Source organism: Panthera pardus, unplaced genomic scaffold (genome assembly GCF_024362965.1).
Source record: "Panthera pardus isolate Hobbes unplaced genomic scaffold, ASM2436296v1 HiC_scaffold_3, whole genome shotgun sequence".
In the NCBI taxonomy this organism is placed as follows: domain Eukaryota; kingdom Metazoa; phylum Chordata; class Mammalia; order Carnivora; family Felidae; genus Panthera; species Panthera pardus.
In genome coordinates, this window is record NW_026526876.1 from 18,744,661 (window position 1) to 18,760,071 (window position 15,411).

The 15,411-nt window shown below is 53.3% G+C and overlaps 1 protein-coding gene across 2 annotated transcripts; it reads left to right on the top strand.

Annotated features, from left to right (window-relative positions):
* The first annotated feature begins 1 nt into the window (after window position 1).
* On the top strand, window positions 2-14,910 carry GGA3 (golgi associated, gamma adaptin ear containing, ARF binding protein 3). Of its 2 annotated transcripts, none has more exons than XM_019466236.2 (17): window positions 2-115; window positions 6,709-6,793; window positions 6,920-6,995; window positions 8,396-8,494; window positions 9,221-9,344; window positions 9,600-9,703; window positions 9,838-9,918; window positions 10,308-10,445; window positions 10,989-11,070; window positions 11,183-11,299; window positions 11,630-11,872; window positions 12,259-12,329; window positions 12,633-12,946; window positions 13,192-13,400; window positions 13,704-13,873; window positions 14,047-14,157; window positions 14,374-14,910. In XM_019466236.2, the coding sequence occupies exons 1-17, from the start codon at window positions 76-78 to the stop codon at window positions 14,482-14,484; spliced, it is 2,175 nt and encodes a 724-aa protein (XP_019321781.2). In that variant the 5' UTR covers window positions 2-75; the 3' UTR covers window positions 14,485-14,910. The 2 variants fall into 2 exon arrangements, with proteins under 2 accessions (XP_019321781.2, XP_019321782.2); XM_019466237.2 differs by lacking the exon at window positions 2-115 and adding an exon at window positions 412-513.
* Window positions 14,911-15,411: the final 501 nt, after the last annotated feature.

The window sequence follows — 15,411 nt, forward strand, 5'->3', positions numbered from 1 at the left end:
ACGCCCCGCCCCGGCTCATCTCTTGCAAGTTCTCGCGAGGTTTGAGGCCGCAGGGCCGGCCCGGGCGGCTGCAATATGGCGGAGGCGGAAGGGGAGAGCCTGGAGTCCTGGCTGAGTGAGTAGCCGCGGCCGCTTCTGTCTGTCCTCGAGCCCCCTCGCCGCCCCCGCTGCCCCCCCTACACCTCCTCCCAGGGTCCAGTGGCGGCGTCTCCTAGCAGCTCGCGCTTCGGCTTGCCCTCGCCGCAAGCTGTCAGCGATCACGCCCCTTCCCCAGCAGGGCGCCGGGTCCCCCTCCCGGCGCCTCCTCCCACTGCTGCGCGCGGCGGCGGGAGCTGCGTACTGTCCCGGCCCCGCGGGCTGCGGAGAAGCGTCAGCTAAGTGCTCCCGGCTGACATGCATCGGCGATTTGGGGACATTGTGGTGGGGCCCCGCTTCTCAGACCCCCGTGCCTCAGTCTCAGACCGAGGGAAAAGCCGCGGATTGGGGCTGAAACTTCGGGAGCGGTGGGCACCAGTGAGCATACACATACTGCTTCAGGATTGCGACCATGTATTTGACAAGTGGCCGCTTCGCTGAGGCAGAATGTTTGAAGTGAGAATAATCCAAAGTAGGGTAAAGAACAGAGCTCTATTTTCCTGCAGCGGCCAAAGCTTGGTTATGTCTGTGTTGGGAGACACACACACTTGAACCCCTTAACGAGTCATCGTCCATAGCGTACTCTGAGCAAAGCTGAGGAACACAGCCTAGTGCTGTAGTTAGAGCGGCCTTTGCTCTAATTGCTAAATCGTATTTCTGTTAAGGAAATACAGGTTAACCTTGTTAGCAGGTAGTACTCTGCTGAAGGGTTAATAAGTTAACTTTCCTATGGGCTAGAAGAGGCCCTTGGAGGCCTCTTTAAGCGAACACACATTGGGCAGGATGGTGACAGGTAGGATGCCTAGAGATTGCCTTGCGCAGAGACCTCTTATGTACTGGAGCCTCCAGGCTGTTTCCTCCAATGGCCTGAGCTACCCCCCTTCAGGTTGTTGAACCCGGGTTACATTTGCAAAATCTGCAGTTGCAGGCAGGTCACAGTCTTCTGTATATATGGAACTGTTCTCTGAGGAGCTCAAAGCACTCCAGAGACACTCATTTGATTCATTTATCAAGTATCCTAGTGAAGCAGGTACTAATGCACCATTTCACAAAAAGAGGACACCCTGACTCTAATCAAACCACTTGTCCAGAGACATCTAACCGATATAGATATAACTACACTGGAATTGGATGTTGTTGTTGTTTTTTAAGTTTATTTATTTTGAGAGAGAGAGAGAGAGAGAGAGAGAATCCCAAGCAGGCTCTGTGCTGTCAGTGCAGAGCCCATCCCAGGGCTCAATCCCACGAACCGTGATAACATGACCCGAGCTGAAATCAAGAGTCAGATGCCCAACTGACAGAGCCACCCATGGGTCCCTGAAATTTGTTTGACTCATGAATATGAATAGGGACGTTGAAGTAATTTGACTTAAGCTGAGTTTAGTAGACTAGATTTAGAGTTATATTTTGAAATAGGAGAGGGACAGACCTGTTTTTGAGGGAGAGTAGAGATTGTGAGTGGGGGAAGGACAATGGTGTCTGTAGACTTTAGAGCTGCTACTGGCCTTTGATTTTTCCCATTAGAGTGACATTAGGGGCAGTGTTCAGATTCCTTCCATTCTTATCATTCACCTTCACAGTTCTTGTGACTTATTGGTGTGAACTTGGCCAGGTGAACGAACCAGTGCTTGGGGTTTAGCACTATTTTAGTCTAGGTCCTTGTCACTCTGTGGATTGCCAGAATTATTATAGAAGCCTCTACTGGGCCCAGTGCTTCAGGTGTCTCCCCACGTCCCTTCTGTCCACTTGGCATTCTGCTCCCAGAAGAGCACTTCTGTGGAATCAGGTCGTCCCACTGTCGCACGTCTCCTGCCGCCTCTTGGTGGCTTCCTGAGCGTCTTCTTGCTTTGCTAAGTCAGATGTGTTCTTGTCCCATCAGCACACATTGCTCTCCTTCCCTGGAAACCCTGTTCTCCTTTGCCTAACTAAATGCTTTAAAACCCATCCCAGATTCTCCTTGTCCACGGACTGTCTCTTGATGACTTCAGCCTTTTCTGAATTCCTGTCATTACTATAATCAGTCCATAAGAAATACCTGTTATGTGGGGCGCCCGGGTGGCTCAGTCGGTTAAGCATCCGACTTCAGCTCAGGTCATGATCTCACAGTTGGTGGGTTCAGGCCCCCCATCAGGCTCTGTGTTGACAGCTCAGAGCCTGAAGCCTGCTTCGGGTTCTGTGTCTCCCTCTCCCTCTGCCCCTCGTCTGCTCATGCTCTGTTTCTGTCTCAAAAATAAGTAAACATAAAAAGATTTTTAAGAAGTACCTGTTATGTGAGGTATTATGAAAATTAATTAAGTTCAATCTGTCTTTGCCTTAAGTTCGGTAAAGGTGATCCTGGAGTGGATAAAGCATTTCTAAAAAGATACAGGTACAAGGCAAGAACTGTAAATGCTAAAATGCAGGCAGTTTCTTCAGGAAATTGGGGAGAAGTGGAATGGAAACATGATTCTGTCAGTGAGGAGGTAGCATTTGATCCAGGCCTTAAAGACTGGGGAAAACTGGCTAAGAAAACACTGGACGGTGATGTAAATAGAGAAACCATATAGGAACAGGTTTTTGGCTGGTTCAGGCAGGAAGTTCCAGTAGGAGTGTGGTGGGAGAGAAACCTGGGAAGTTAGAACCAAATTCTGGAAAAGCTGGAATTCCAGCTCAAAAAGCTTAAATTTCGACAGTTATCAGGTCCCCGTTCTTACCATCTCTCGTGAAATCAGTGTTTTACAAGGGTTAGTATAGGGGTTTTATATAGGATGGCCAGGAGAAATTCAAGAAGCAGGTGAAGAAGGGGTTGGGGTAGGGGCAGAGGTAAGAAAGGAAGGAGAGATTTAAAAAGATTTTGAGGGGGGACACCTGGGTGGCTTAGTCGGTTAAGCGTCTGACTTTTGATTTTGGCTCACTGTGAAATCAAACCCGATGTCGGGCTCTGTGGTGACAGCATAGAGCCTGCTTGGGATTCTCTCTGTCTGCGCATTCCGTGCTTGTGCTTGCTGGATAAATAAATAGACCTTGAGAAGGAAGGGACCCTAGGTTGATGGAAATGGGTAAGAGGGAAGGAGTCAGCAATGGGGGTTCAAATCCGGATGCCTGGATGTGGGGGCAAAAGGAGTTTTTGAATGATGGCACCATTTTTCTTTAATTTTTTTTTTAATGTTTTATTTATTTTTGAGAGAGAGACAGCGTGAGAGGGGGACAGAGGATCCAAAGTGAACTCCGTGCTGACAGCAGTGAGCCCAGTGTGGGGCTCGAACTCATGGACCGTGTGATCATGACCCGAGCAGAAACCGAGTCGGATGCTCAACCAACTGAGCCACCCAGACACCCCATGATGGCACCATTTATAGAAATAGGGAAGTCAGGAAGGAGAAGTAATGAGCTTGTTTTAAAACTTGTTTCTGTAACAAATCATATACTCTAATTTTTTGCTCTGGTTATTTTGCACGTGTTGCACCAACGAGTATAACCTCCTCAAGGCTAGGCTCTGAGTCTTGGACTTTTTCTGTAGTCCCTCTATGGCCAAATGCTCTGTAGTTAGTTTTCCTTTAGTTACGTTATTGATTGATTGAATAATATAGTACAATACACTTGATCTGTGTACTTAATTTTCTGTGAGCACTTAACAAAGACTTGGTGACTAAGGCCCTCTTGATTCAAGACCCTAGCACTGAAGGCTGACTCTTGATTGCTTTTCCGTCCTGTATTCTTGCCTCTCTTAATCTCTAAGTAATATGTTACATAGAATTTGTCATCTGTGAAATGTTTGAGCTGTGTTGGGATTGGGTAGCCAGTGTTGCCCCTACTTGAACCGTCCCCACTTGACCTCTTGAGGCCCCACAACAGTCAAAACTAGTGTTGGAACTAAGCTGAAAAATGAGAGCAGAAAATCTAGATGCACAGACACACAAGAGAATAAGGCTTTCAAGAAAGACCTGAAAATAGAAACCTTGAGTCAAAGTAGAGTCCAGGGCTAGTTCTAGAGGGTGGGGTCGACAGGTGAGGCTGTAGTGTCACCTCTGTGCCAGGTAATAGAGCTTGTTTTGTGGGTGGAAAGTTGTGTGCATCTGCTGGAGGGAGGCAGCGGGCAAATGGAGAGATCGAGTCACCCAGAAGTATCCCGAGTTTTCTTCCAGTTCCTAAGGGTGCTGTGGTCGGCTTCCTGAGTAGGCTGGAGAGCTGGAGCAGATACTCAGAACCAGGACTGACCATTGCTGAACAGGGGCTGTTTGTGCCCACATGCAGGCAGAGCGCTCCCTGTAGAGTTGGAGCGGAAAGGTCTGTCCAGATGAAAGGAAGTGGGATTCTGGAGAAGTTGAACCCAAGTGAGAAGGGAGTGGGCGTATACTTGGAAGCAGAAGTGCTACAAGAATTACAGGAGGCCTGGGGAGAACACGTGTGGGGACGGTCCATTGCTCATGCACGTGTGGGGGCAGGGGAGCATCCATGCAGCACTCCCCGCCGTCCTTTTCCAGTTGTGAACGGTGCAAATGAATGCGTTAGTCTTTCTTACGCCATGAAGTACGTGACTCTTCTCAAAATGATAATAGCAGCGATGGGAGGGGTATGGCTTCTCAGACCGTCTTATTTTTGCATCCTTCAGCTTCTTGATGTCACGTGAGAACTTTAAGCATCTCAAATGATGGGGATTAGTAACACAGCCATGCTAACACCTGAGAAGATATCAGGCAACTGATGGGAGAAACATGGGGCTTCTGGACGGTGACAGCTTGTAGGTCACCGTGGCAATAAATAGCCACTCTTGACGGAATTAAATTAATTTGCTTCCTTTCTAGCTTGACATTTTAAAGGGCCTGCTAATTCTCTCTTCATGATTGAGGACAGACATTTCTCTTTTCCTCCAAATAGGAGCTCAAAGCATCAGAATCTTCTTGCGATCAGAGCAGAAACACTGCCAGGCACGCGCGCTGCGTCTGTGGGTCCTGCGCGCCTTCCCTCCGCCTCCGGGTGGCGTCTGCTGACTTCTTGTACCTCAGAGCCCTCTTTGGGGCAGGGTGGGGGTGGGGAGGTGCTGGGAGGCCTTGTTAGGATTTGGTCACGGAGCAAGTGATTTTTGATATTAGGAAACAGGAAGTTAAGAAAACACAGTCACGAGAAACCAGAATTCAAGAACTTCTGACAACACCCCTTGTGTGGAGGGGCTTTTTCAAGGTTCTCTTGCTCTGCTTTTGGCACTTGTGGAAACGTGTGGGAGTATGGGGATTTAAAAACGATTTATGCCTTCAGCCTTCCATTCCTCTTCTGAACCTGAAGTCCTAAATTTAGCAAACAGCTTGAGAGTGCTTTCTGGAAGAGGCAGACTCCAAGATCTGAATCAGAGGTGGGAACACCCTTAACCACCCCTAGCAAGGTTCTGGGGGATCACAGGGGAGAGGGGACCCCACCAAATATTAGGAGACTTGACATTTAGCACGTGGATTTTAAACCCTCAGTGATCCCTCTGAGAACTCTCCAACACTTGTCTTTGTCCTTAATCATAGGAGACCACTTATTTTTTTATTCTTTTATTATTTTCAAAAAAATGTTTTCAAGTTTATTTCTTTATTTTGAAAGAGCGAGAGCGAGCAGGGAAGGGGCAGAGAGCGAGAATCCCAAGCAGGCTCCTCACTGTTTGCACAGAGCCAGATGTGGGGCTCTAACTCACAAACCGAGAGATCATGACCTGAGCTGAAATCAAGAATTTGATGCTTAACTAACAGAGCCACCCAGGTGCCCCATAGAAGGTCATTTAAACTGTAGGGGCGGTCTGTATCTGCGGTCCTGGGGACGGAGCACGATGATTGGTGTTCAGTAGGGGCTCATTAAATATTAGTTTAACTTAAAAGGATGACATTGTGGGGGTGCCTGGGTGGCTCAGTCGGTTAAGCATCCGACTTCAGCTCAGGTCATGATCTCACACTCTGTGAGTTCGAGCCCTGCTCGGGCTCTGTGCTGACGGCTCAGAGCCTGGAGCCTGCTTCAGATTCTGTGTCTCCCCCTCTCTCTGCCCCTCCCCTGCTCATGCTCTGTCTCTCTTTGTCTCAAAAATGAATAAAAAGATTTTAAAAAAAATTTTTTTAAAGGATGACATTGTGTACAATTTAAAAAACATTTAAAGCGTTAAGGAAAGTTGGGTCTTGAAAAAATGTTTGAAGGGTACATAGGAAATACATTTCCTAAGTATATATATATATATTTTTATCAAGTATCACCTGACTTTAATTTCTCCAGGAAACACTTCTTGATAACTCCTACTTGCTTAATAGCTTATTTTTATGTAACTAGAATTATTTATACTTATTTATTACATTAAACATTTTTGCGGATATCAGTTTGAAGATTTTTATCATTTGTGTTTATAATTATTCATCTGTACTATTGACCGTGGTCAACTCTAAGCTTTGCAAGGCTGAGAATTTGTTTTCCCTTTCATCTGTGACTTCCAAAATACTGGACTGACCTGTTGAGGATTCTCTTATCAGAAAAGAAATGTGGAAACAAACTTAGCTTCACATCAATGCCTAAAAATTGTTGGAACACTTTCCATTGTGTCCTCAATTGTCCTCCGCTTTGCTCTGTCCCAAGATAAAGCCACCAATCCTTCCAACCGCCAGGAGGACTGGGAATACATAATTGGCTTCTGTGATCAGATCAACAAAGAGCTTGAAGGGTGAGTCTCAAAGCTGTTGGGAGGCAAGTGGGAGAGAGCTGACTGTAGAAGTAAAAACTGGCCAAGGAGGGCCAGTCACGTGGTCCCAGGGTCAGTGCCTGAAAGCGGGGTCTGCTTGTCTCCCAGGCCACAGATCGCTGTCCGACTGCTGGCCCATAAGATCCAGTCTCCACAGGAATGGGAGGCAGTCCAGGCCCTGACGGTATGTGGTTTCATTGCAATGGTGGATTTCAGTGAGCCCAGGCCTTTCCTCATGCGCCCACTGGGTTCTCTGGGGTTTTCATGGCTCACGTCCTAAGGCAGCTGGAAGTCCCTGATACTAGATCTATCTGGAGCGCGTTCCGTAAACTGCCCCACGAATGCGTATGACTGAAGTGCAGTCCCTGCACCATGGCCACCGGTCTTGTGGGAGAAGCTGAGTGGCTAAGGGAAGGAGCCAGAGGCAGGAGCCCTGAGCCCAGGGTGGAGCCCAGAGGCGGCTTCTTGAAGTGATGCTAACAGCTGTGTTGCCAGTTAAGAGTTAGCCAACTAAAGGAAAATGAGGCAAGTAAAAAGTTGTTCTGTAGCTAAAAGTGATGCTAGCTCCTGCTGAAGGCACCACCGACAGGTGGAGCTTAGTGTTTATTCAGAGGGGACAAGTGCGGCACTGAGCCAGAGGTGGCTGAGCTCACAGGATTCCTAGGTTCTCCCCGACGTCAGCCGGGTCATGCACGGGAAGGGCGCTCAGACGGCTCACGTGCACACCTCTGTTGTGTTCACTGCAGAGAGAAGGCCTTATGAAACAATGCTTCTCAACCTGGAGTGGGTTTCCTCTCCAGGAGACATGTGGCAGTGTCTAGAAGCACTTTTGGGTGTCACGTGTCATGGGGCATTACTAGCATCTAGTGACTAGAGGCCAGGGATGTTGCTGAACATCTTACAATGTACAGGACGGGCTTCCACAACAAAGAATGGCCCAGAACGTCAGTAGCGATATGCTGGAAAACCCCTGCTTTACAAAGTCAGAAGCCAAAAAAGGGAACACTGGGGTGGAGCTCTCCTGGGCATAAACCGCAGGCCCCAGGGCCCCAGGAAGCACCGAAAACTTAAGGTAGTTTATGTGCCTCGGAAGGAAAATCGATGGGAGCAGGGAGGGAAAATATGTCTTTGAAAAAGAAAACTGTTTAAATATTATCTTCCATCTTCCCCAAACATTGATCAGCTTATAGCAAGAGCCCTGGACCCAGAGTCGGAGAAACTTTCTGTCTCTGGGCCTCAGTCTCCTCATCGAAATGATGAGGGCGGAATCTTGTAAGCAGGCACTTTCTACGACAGACATTCAACTGTCTTGGTATCTGGGTCCCAGTGCTCTGTTCTTTAGTCCCTATTCGGCTTCCCCAGAAGAGGTTTAAGGGGCCCAAGGTGTCCGTGATCCTGTTGCCCTGATGCTCCGGGGGGGGGGGGGGGGGGGGCGTGAAGGGGGAGGGGGGCAGTGCACACAAACTTCCTGATCGGTTTCTTCCTCGTGAAGGTCTAGTCACTGTGATCTACGTGCAGGGTCCTGGCTGAGTGCCAGCTCCGACCCTCACCCGCACTGAGCACCTCCCCTCCGTGTGGCTGTAGGTGCTGGAGGCGTGTATGAAGAACTGTGGCAGGAGATTTCATAATGAAGTAGGAAAGTTCCGGTTTTTGAATGAATTAATCAAAGTCGTCTCTCCGAAGGTCAGTCAGTGGCGGTTTTCTCATTTCTAGGAACTGCTTTCGTGTCCCTCCCCCTCTCCCGTCTTACTGGCTTCACCTTGCAGCCGGCATCTCCACAGAGCTGTCTTTAGAGAGCTGTCCACATCTTGTCCTTAGAGAGCTAGGCCCTGAGTGGAGCCGGGTGACCGTGAGGCCACAGGGACAGGCAGCCCTCTGATGGACTCCTGGCCTTAATGTGACAGGTGACGTGGCAGCAGGCGTTAACGCGCACCCTGGCTGGGGGCGGGGGGGGGGAGGGGGGCTCCTGGGACCGCGGTCACTTTTCTTTGGTCCGTCTTCCGGAGGTCTGAGGAGTTACTCTTCTCATCACTCAGCCGCTCAGCCTCTGTTGCTCGCTGGTGTTGCTTCAGCTCTAGGCACCGCTTAAAGCGCGGGGAGCAATTTTTCATACTTCAGACATTCTCATTAATTCCTCTGAGATAAATTGCCATTGTTTCTGGGAGATTGTGCGTGGAAGCGCAGTGAGCTGCCGACTCCCTGCCCGGGCACAGACTGTAGCCCTGATAGATCCTGCTCGGCCACGGCGGTGTCCTTCTATGTCACACACACCGCACGCCTGCCGCTCTGGGACAGGCCCGAAGACTGGGGCCAACCGGCCATCTGTCCTTGCCGTGAAGAGAGCTTTCCCGTGGTCTCTGCCTCTGACACCAGTTACGAGGTTCTTCCCTATTTCCTTTTGCCTCTTAGTACCTGGGGGACAGGGTGTCCGAGAAAGTGAAGACCAAGGTGATCGAGCTGCTTTACAGCTGGACATTGGCCCTGCCAGAAGAAACAAAGATCAAGGATGCGTATCACATGTTGAAGAGACAGGGTACGTGCTCACCTTCCCTCGGCCTCCGAGCAGCCCCAGAGGCTGGTTGAGGCCAGGAAGAATGAGGGGGTGTCTGCCACCCCCTCCTGAAGGGAAGATCCTGGGAAGGGCTCAGCTGCGGTTCGATAGGTTGAGATGGTCCTCACCCCTTGCGGGTCCCGGTCACAGGGCTGTGCCCGCCCTCGTTGTGTGAGGAACGGCAACAAGGTGACCCCAGCCTGAGCAGACACTCCGCCCCCTTATGTTCCCTTTCAGGCATAGTGCAGTCTGACCCACTGATCCCCGTGGACAGGACACTGATCCCCTCTCCACCACCTCGTCCCAAAAACCCTGTTTTTGATGATGAGGAGAAATCCAAGGTAAAGTGCATCCCAGCCGACGGCGTCCTCAGATGAGGCGTGGGCTCACTCAGTGCCACGGGAGCTCCGGTTCCGCTGCGGTCCCCCGGGTGGGGTGTTACCTTTCCCTTTACCTTCGGTACCTCCTCTTCCAGCTTTTAGCCAAGTTGTTGAAAAGCAAAAACCCAGATGACCTACAAGAGGCCAACAAGCTCATCAAGTCCATGGTGAAGGAAGTGAGTGGGCCCTGGGCCTTGGGGCGGAGGAACTCTTGACCACAGAACAATAGTCCCTTCCCCTGGTGTGAGGCCTGCTGCTTGCCCTTGCCCCCAGCCCTCACCTGGAGAGGCCAGAGAGCGGGAGGCACACTGGAGCTTCTGGGGGGAGAATGGACTAGAGGAGCAAGCCTGGATGGGGCCAGCCTGGGGGGCAGGGTGGGCCGTTATTTTAAAAGAAAAAGTGCGTCAGGACTGGGATTTGTGTTTCCCAAGAACCGTGCATGAAGAGGAGCCTCCACTGGGACTGGCCTCTGCGCGTGTCCTCTGGTGCAGTCCTTGCTGTGGGGCATCAGGGGCTGTGGGATGAGTCTAGGTGAGCTGCTTCTCCTTGATCATCTTCGATACAGGACGAGGCACGGATCCAGAAGGTGACCAAGCGTCTGCACACTTTAGAGGAGGTTAACAACAACGTAAAGCTGCTCAATGAGATGCTGCTTCATTACAGCAAAGAGGATTCTTCAGAGGCAGATAAAGAGCTCATGAAGGTAGGCGCATCTCCGGGGGGCTGGGCTCTGGGAACGGGGGCCAGCCTTTGCTCAGTACCTGCCATTCCTCATTAATCAGCACAGCAGCCGGGTGGCGGTGGGAGCAGTGACACCCCCATTTTACACGAGCTGTGGCTAACTCAGGCTAGAAGAGCTGTGTGTACGCCCAAGTCTGTGTGACCCCGCGGACCCACCATCAGGGCTCACTTCTCTCTGCCTCAGGGACATTTGGGTAGAGAGACCCACCCTGTGCCCCTGACGCTGCTGCACCTTAGTCCTTGGTCACATAGATACTCTGAATTCTGAGGCATGTGCTCACCTCGGGGACAGGAGGGGACACACTCCCACTGGTCCTAAGCAGACCTTTCGGGTGATCCACCGTGGTGAAAGCTGGGAGCAGGAAGATGTGTGCTCTGAGCCCAGTTCTGCCGGTAACTGACCATGGCACTAGAGGAGCCCCCTGAGGGCCTGGACGTGAACACCGCACCGGAGGATTTCCAAGGGACTTTGTAGCTCTCATTTTTAGGTCTGGGACTCTTGCAGGAGCTGTTTGATCGGTGTGAGAATAAGAGGCGGACATTATTCAAACTAGCCAGTGAGACAGAGGACAATGACAATAGTTTGGGTGAGTTCAAGAGTAGTTGGCAAGGATGACCCAGGAATGTGGGTTTGGCCCGGAGGCGTGGAGCGGGGGAGTGTCGTGGCCTGGAGTGAGAAGTACCTCTTTTCTGCTCTAGGGGACATCCTCCAGGCCAGTGACAACCTCTCCCGGGTCATCAGCTCTTACAAAACAGTCGTTGAAGGGCAGGTGGTCAATGGTGAGGTAGCCACCTCAGCCATTCCAGACTCTGAAGGTAAAGTGTTCCAGTTCTCCATTCTGGACCCGTCCAGACCAGCCCCGGGCCCCACCACCGAGCCGTCCAGACCAGCCGTGGGCCCCGCCACCGAGCCATGAGCCCCGAGTGCTTGACCCACAAGCCATCCTGCAGGGCCCGAGGGGATTCTGAGCCACTCCAAGTGGTCCTCCAGCTTCCCAGAGGCCAGGAGCTGTGGATAGGGTTTTCTTTGCTTGCTTCTTTTCAGCGTTGCCCAGGCTGGAGGCCGCGCTCAGGGTTCTGCTTCCTTCTGGGCAGCCACTAGAGTGGCCCCTAATCAGTCCCGTCCCCCTCCATTCGCCCATCCAGGAAACCACTCCAGGGACCAAGGCACTCTCATCGACCTTGCTGAGTTGGACACACCAAGCAGCTCATCCTCAGTGTCGGCCCCGGCCCCTGCCCCACCGTCCTCCGGCATCCCTATCCTCCCTCCACCCCCCCAGACCTCGGGCCCTGGGCGCAGCCACCCATCCAGTCATGCCGAGGCCGCCCTGGGACCCAACAGCACAAGCAATGCCCTCTGCCTGCTGGACGAGGAGCTGCTCTGCTTGGGTGTGTCCCGGAGGGGCCGGCAGAGCAAAAAGGCGTGTGGAATCGGGAGGAGGGCTGAGGGGTGGCTGTGTACTTAGCAGAGGTGGGGAAGGGGGCTCCAGGTGGAGGGATAGAGTCAGGTCCAGTGGCCTTCAGGGCAGTCTGCACCCAGGCTCCAGCATGGACGCAGTGGACTGTCTTGCTCTGCTCCCCACCTCTGCGCCCCCCGCCCCCCACCACATACGGAACATAAGGACTGAAGAGGATCCATCTCCCCCTGGAGGCTGCCTGGGGGAAAACCTCCCCACCTGTCACCCCTTGATGCTCATTTTGTCATGTGACCTTCCCTGGGTGAGGTGGGACTGCCCAAGGCAGAGCCCCTTCTCACCATCATCTTCTGTTTTCAGGCCTTGCTGATCCAGCCCCCACCGCCCCTTCCACAGAGTCAGCTGGAAACGGCCAGTGGCCCCTGTTCCAGGTAGGGACACAGGGGACATCACTAAAATGCTCGACGAGCTTCACTTCTCTTTCCCGACTCATCCTCAGCCCCAGTTGGCTGCAGCCAACTGCGGCAACTGTCCTTACTCCTTGGGTCACTGCCCTGCGTGCATTTGGGAACGTGGATCACATCCAAGGGCTGGCCTTGGCCTCAGGAAGCTGCTCGTCCAGTGGTGGGGTCACAGGGCCCCCAGGGAAGGGGGCCAGAGTTGGAGACCCGAAACCTGCCGTCTGCGCCAGACCCCTCCACAGCCTTTGCTCATGCACTTTCCATCCCTGACAGAACGAGCAGCTGGACCTGGACTTTGGCGGCCCTGAGCCTGGGAGTGCTGCCGCCAGCCCCTCGGACGGGCCTCTCGTCCCGCCCTCGGCACCGTCCGCGGGCAGCTCCCAGGCTCCGCTGCCGCCCTCCTTCCCGGCTCCTGCGGTCCCAGCCAGTGTTCCCGCCCCCAAACCAGGCTCCTTCTTGTTCCCAACTGGACCGGCCCCAGCCCTCAAGGCTGAGCCCACAGCCCTCGGGTACCATGGCTCAGCCTTGGGCGATAGCACCCTGCACCAGCTGGATGCCCTTGATCATCTTCTTGAAGAGACCAGAGCGTAATGAGTGGGGGAGAGCTGGGTTGGGGAGGGCTGGACCTGGGTTTGGCAGAACCAGGGGCAGCTCCAGAGGGTCTGGGGATGTGCCCTTTTGGCCTACTGAGGCAGGTGGGAATCTGGAAACGGTGGGAGGTGGGGTAGTAAGAACCGCTCTGCCTGGCGGGAAGGGGAGATGTGCTTTGAGGGGTTGGCCCTATAGCTTCCCCAGGTCTCTGACTTGCCTTGTCCTCCTTCCTGCCTCTCAGGACATCAGGTCTGGTGAAACCCGTCTCCTCCATCTTCTTCCCTGGGGCCACCGCCTCCCCTCTGGTCCCCGCCAGCACCACTGCTCGGCCTCTGCTCCCCTTCTCCCCTGGGCCCAGCAGTCCTCTCTTCCAGCCCCAGGGCAGCCCCATGAAGGGGCCAGAGCTCTCCCTGGCCAGTGTCCATGTGCCCCTGGAATCTATCAAGCCTAGTAAGTGTCGGAAGCATGGGGCGGGAGGGGATGTGGGGCCCAGCCTGTGGGGTCGTAGGGAATGAGGGGCGGGCACAGGCTGTCTGCCCAGGGCCCTTAGAGCCAGACATGACCCGCTTCCCTGCTGTCTTGGGTCTCTCCTTGTTGCCACTGGACTCTTGGGAGGTTCTGAGAGGCTCTTTCCCAGATTCTTGCAAGGAGCCTGCTGGCCACAGGGTTGCCCGGTCCTGCCCACTTGGCTGTGGCCAACACCCTCTGGGCTCTGTGAGGTTTCTCCTTCACCCACATGATCTCTCCTCACAGGCAGCGCCCTTCCTGTGACAGCCTATGATAAAAATGGCTTCCGCATCCTCTTCCACTTTGCCAAGGAGTGTCCGCCTGGACGGCCTGACGTGCTGGTGGTGGTGGTGTCCATGCTGAACACAGCTCCCTTGCCCATCAAGAGCATCGTGCTGCAGGCCGCAGTGCCAAAGGTACCCCTGGCTTCCTGGGGCCTCTAGAGGCAGAAGTAGCCTTATCTTGAACCCCCTGGGTTGAGGGGCCCTGAGGCCAGCAGGCAGCAGCCATGTGTCCATTGTGACTCCAGTAGGCTCCCTCCTAGGGGCACCTGCCATCTCTCTTCAAAGGAGCTTCTCTTTTTCTTCAGTCAATGAAGGTGAAGTTACAGCCACCCTCTGGGACAGAGCTGTCTCCATTTAGTCCCATCCAGCCGCCTGCAGCCATCACCCAGGTCATGCTGCTGGCCAATCCGCTGAAGGTGAGCTGGAACCAAGGTCCGTCCTGAAGCCCTAGCTGCCCCAGATTAGGACCTCTGCCTCCCAATTTGAAGTGCCGTGATACCGCAGCATTAACTGTGTCCCTTCCCTACCCTGGTTCAGTAGCTGAGTGAGCCTGGGGTGGCGAGGGGAGCACAGAAAGGGCCCCAAGGTTTGAGGAGAAGAGGAGGTCTCACACGCTTGCCCCTTTGTCACAGGAGAAAGCGAGGCTTCGGTATAGGCTGACCTTCGCCCTGGGAGAGCAGCTGAGCACAGAGGTGGGCGAGGTGGACCAATTCCCTCCTGTGGAACAGTGGGGTAACCTATGACCCCAGAGGACTCCGTGTCACCTCCGCATCGAAGCTCAGGCAGGCTGCCACAAGACAGGAGGGCTCTCTGGTCCAGTCATTCTCCACATCCTGACTGCAGTGCTTAGAGCTCTGATATGGAACAGGGGCCCTGGGCATTGCTGCTGGGAGCCAAGCTGCTGCCGTGATGATCTCTCATTGGCCCCCTAAAAGGACCTGGTTTTTTTGTCTACCTGTGTGACTTGAAGTGGCCATGTGCTGTCAGGGGTGGGGAGTGGCTCCAGACTCTGCACTATTGCCCTGGGAACGTGGACCCAAGGCAGGGGAGTAGGTTTTTTCCTCCCATGCTGGCACCCTGATGCCATAAGGGGGGAGGGCTCTAAAGAGACTTGGCACCCTCCCTCAAGGACCGTGTTCTCACACACCCACCCCACCCCACCCCCCCCCCGCCCCCGGAGGCCTCAGCCCCCTCGTCACTACTTTGTGCTTCCCCTGCTGGCAGGCTCCTCTTGGGAGGTAGGCAAAGCCCGGTGGTCCCAAGTGGCCCTGGGCATAGAGAAGTTGACGTACTACCGAGTCTCCAGCCCTGCCTTCCATGGGCAGCAGCATCCTGGAATGGCCGCTGGGTGAGTTGCGTGCTCGTCTCTGGTGGTTGCAGGCTGTGTCCTATGGACATCGCAGTGGGATATGAAACTCAGCCTATTAGAAACAGAACTTGGCCTTGTGGCAGCCAAAACTAGGGATACAAAAGAAAATGGAAGAGAACCAGTGTCTCCCCTTCTCTGGAAGCAGGTACTCAAAGCTTTCTGGGAAAAGTGTGCCTCCTGCCTTGGGAATAGGCCATCCTACTCACTACCTCTTGCTTGGCATGAAATAAACTGCTCTCCTGCCCTTTGAGTCTCTGAAGGAGAGGACAACTCCCATCATCCTCTGCATTCTCCTGCTTAG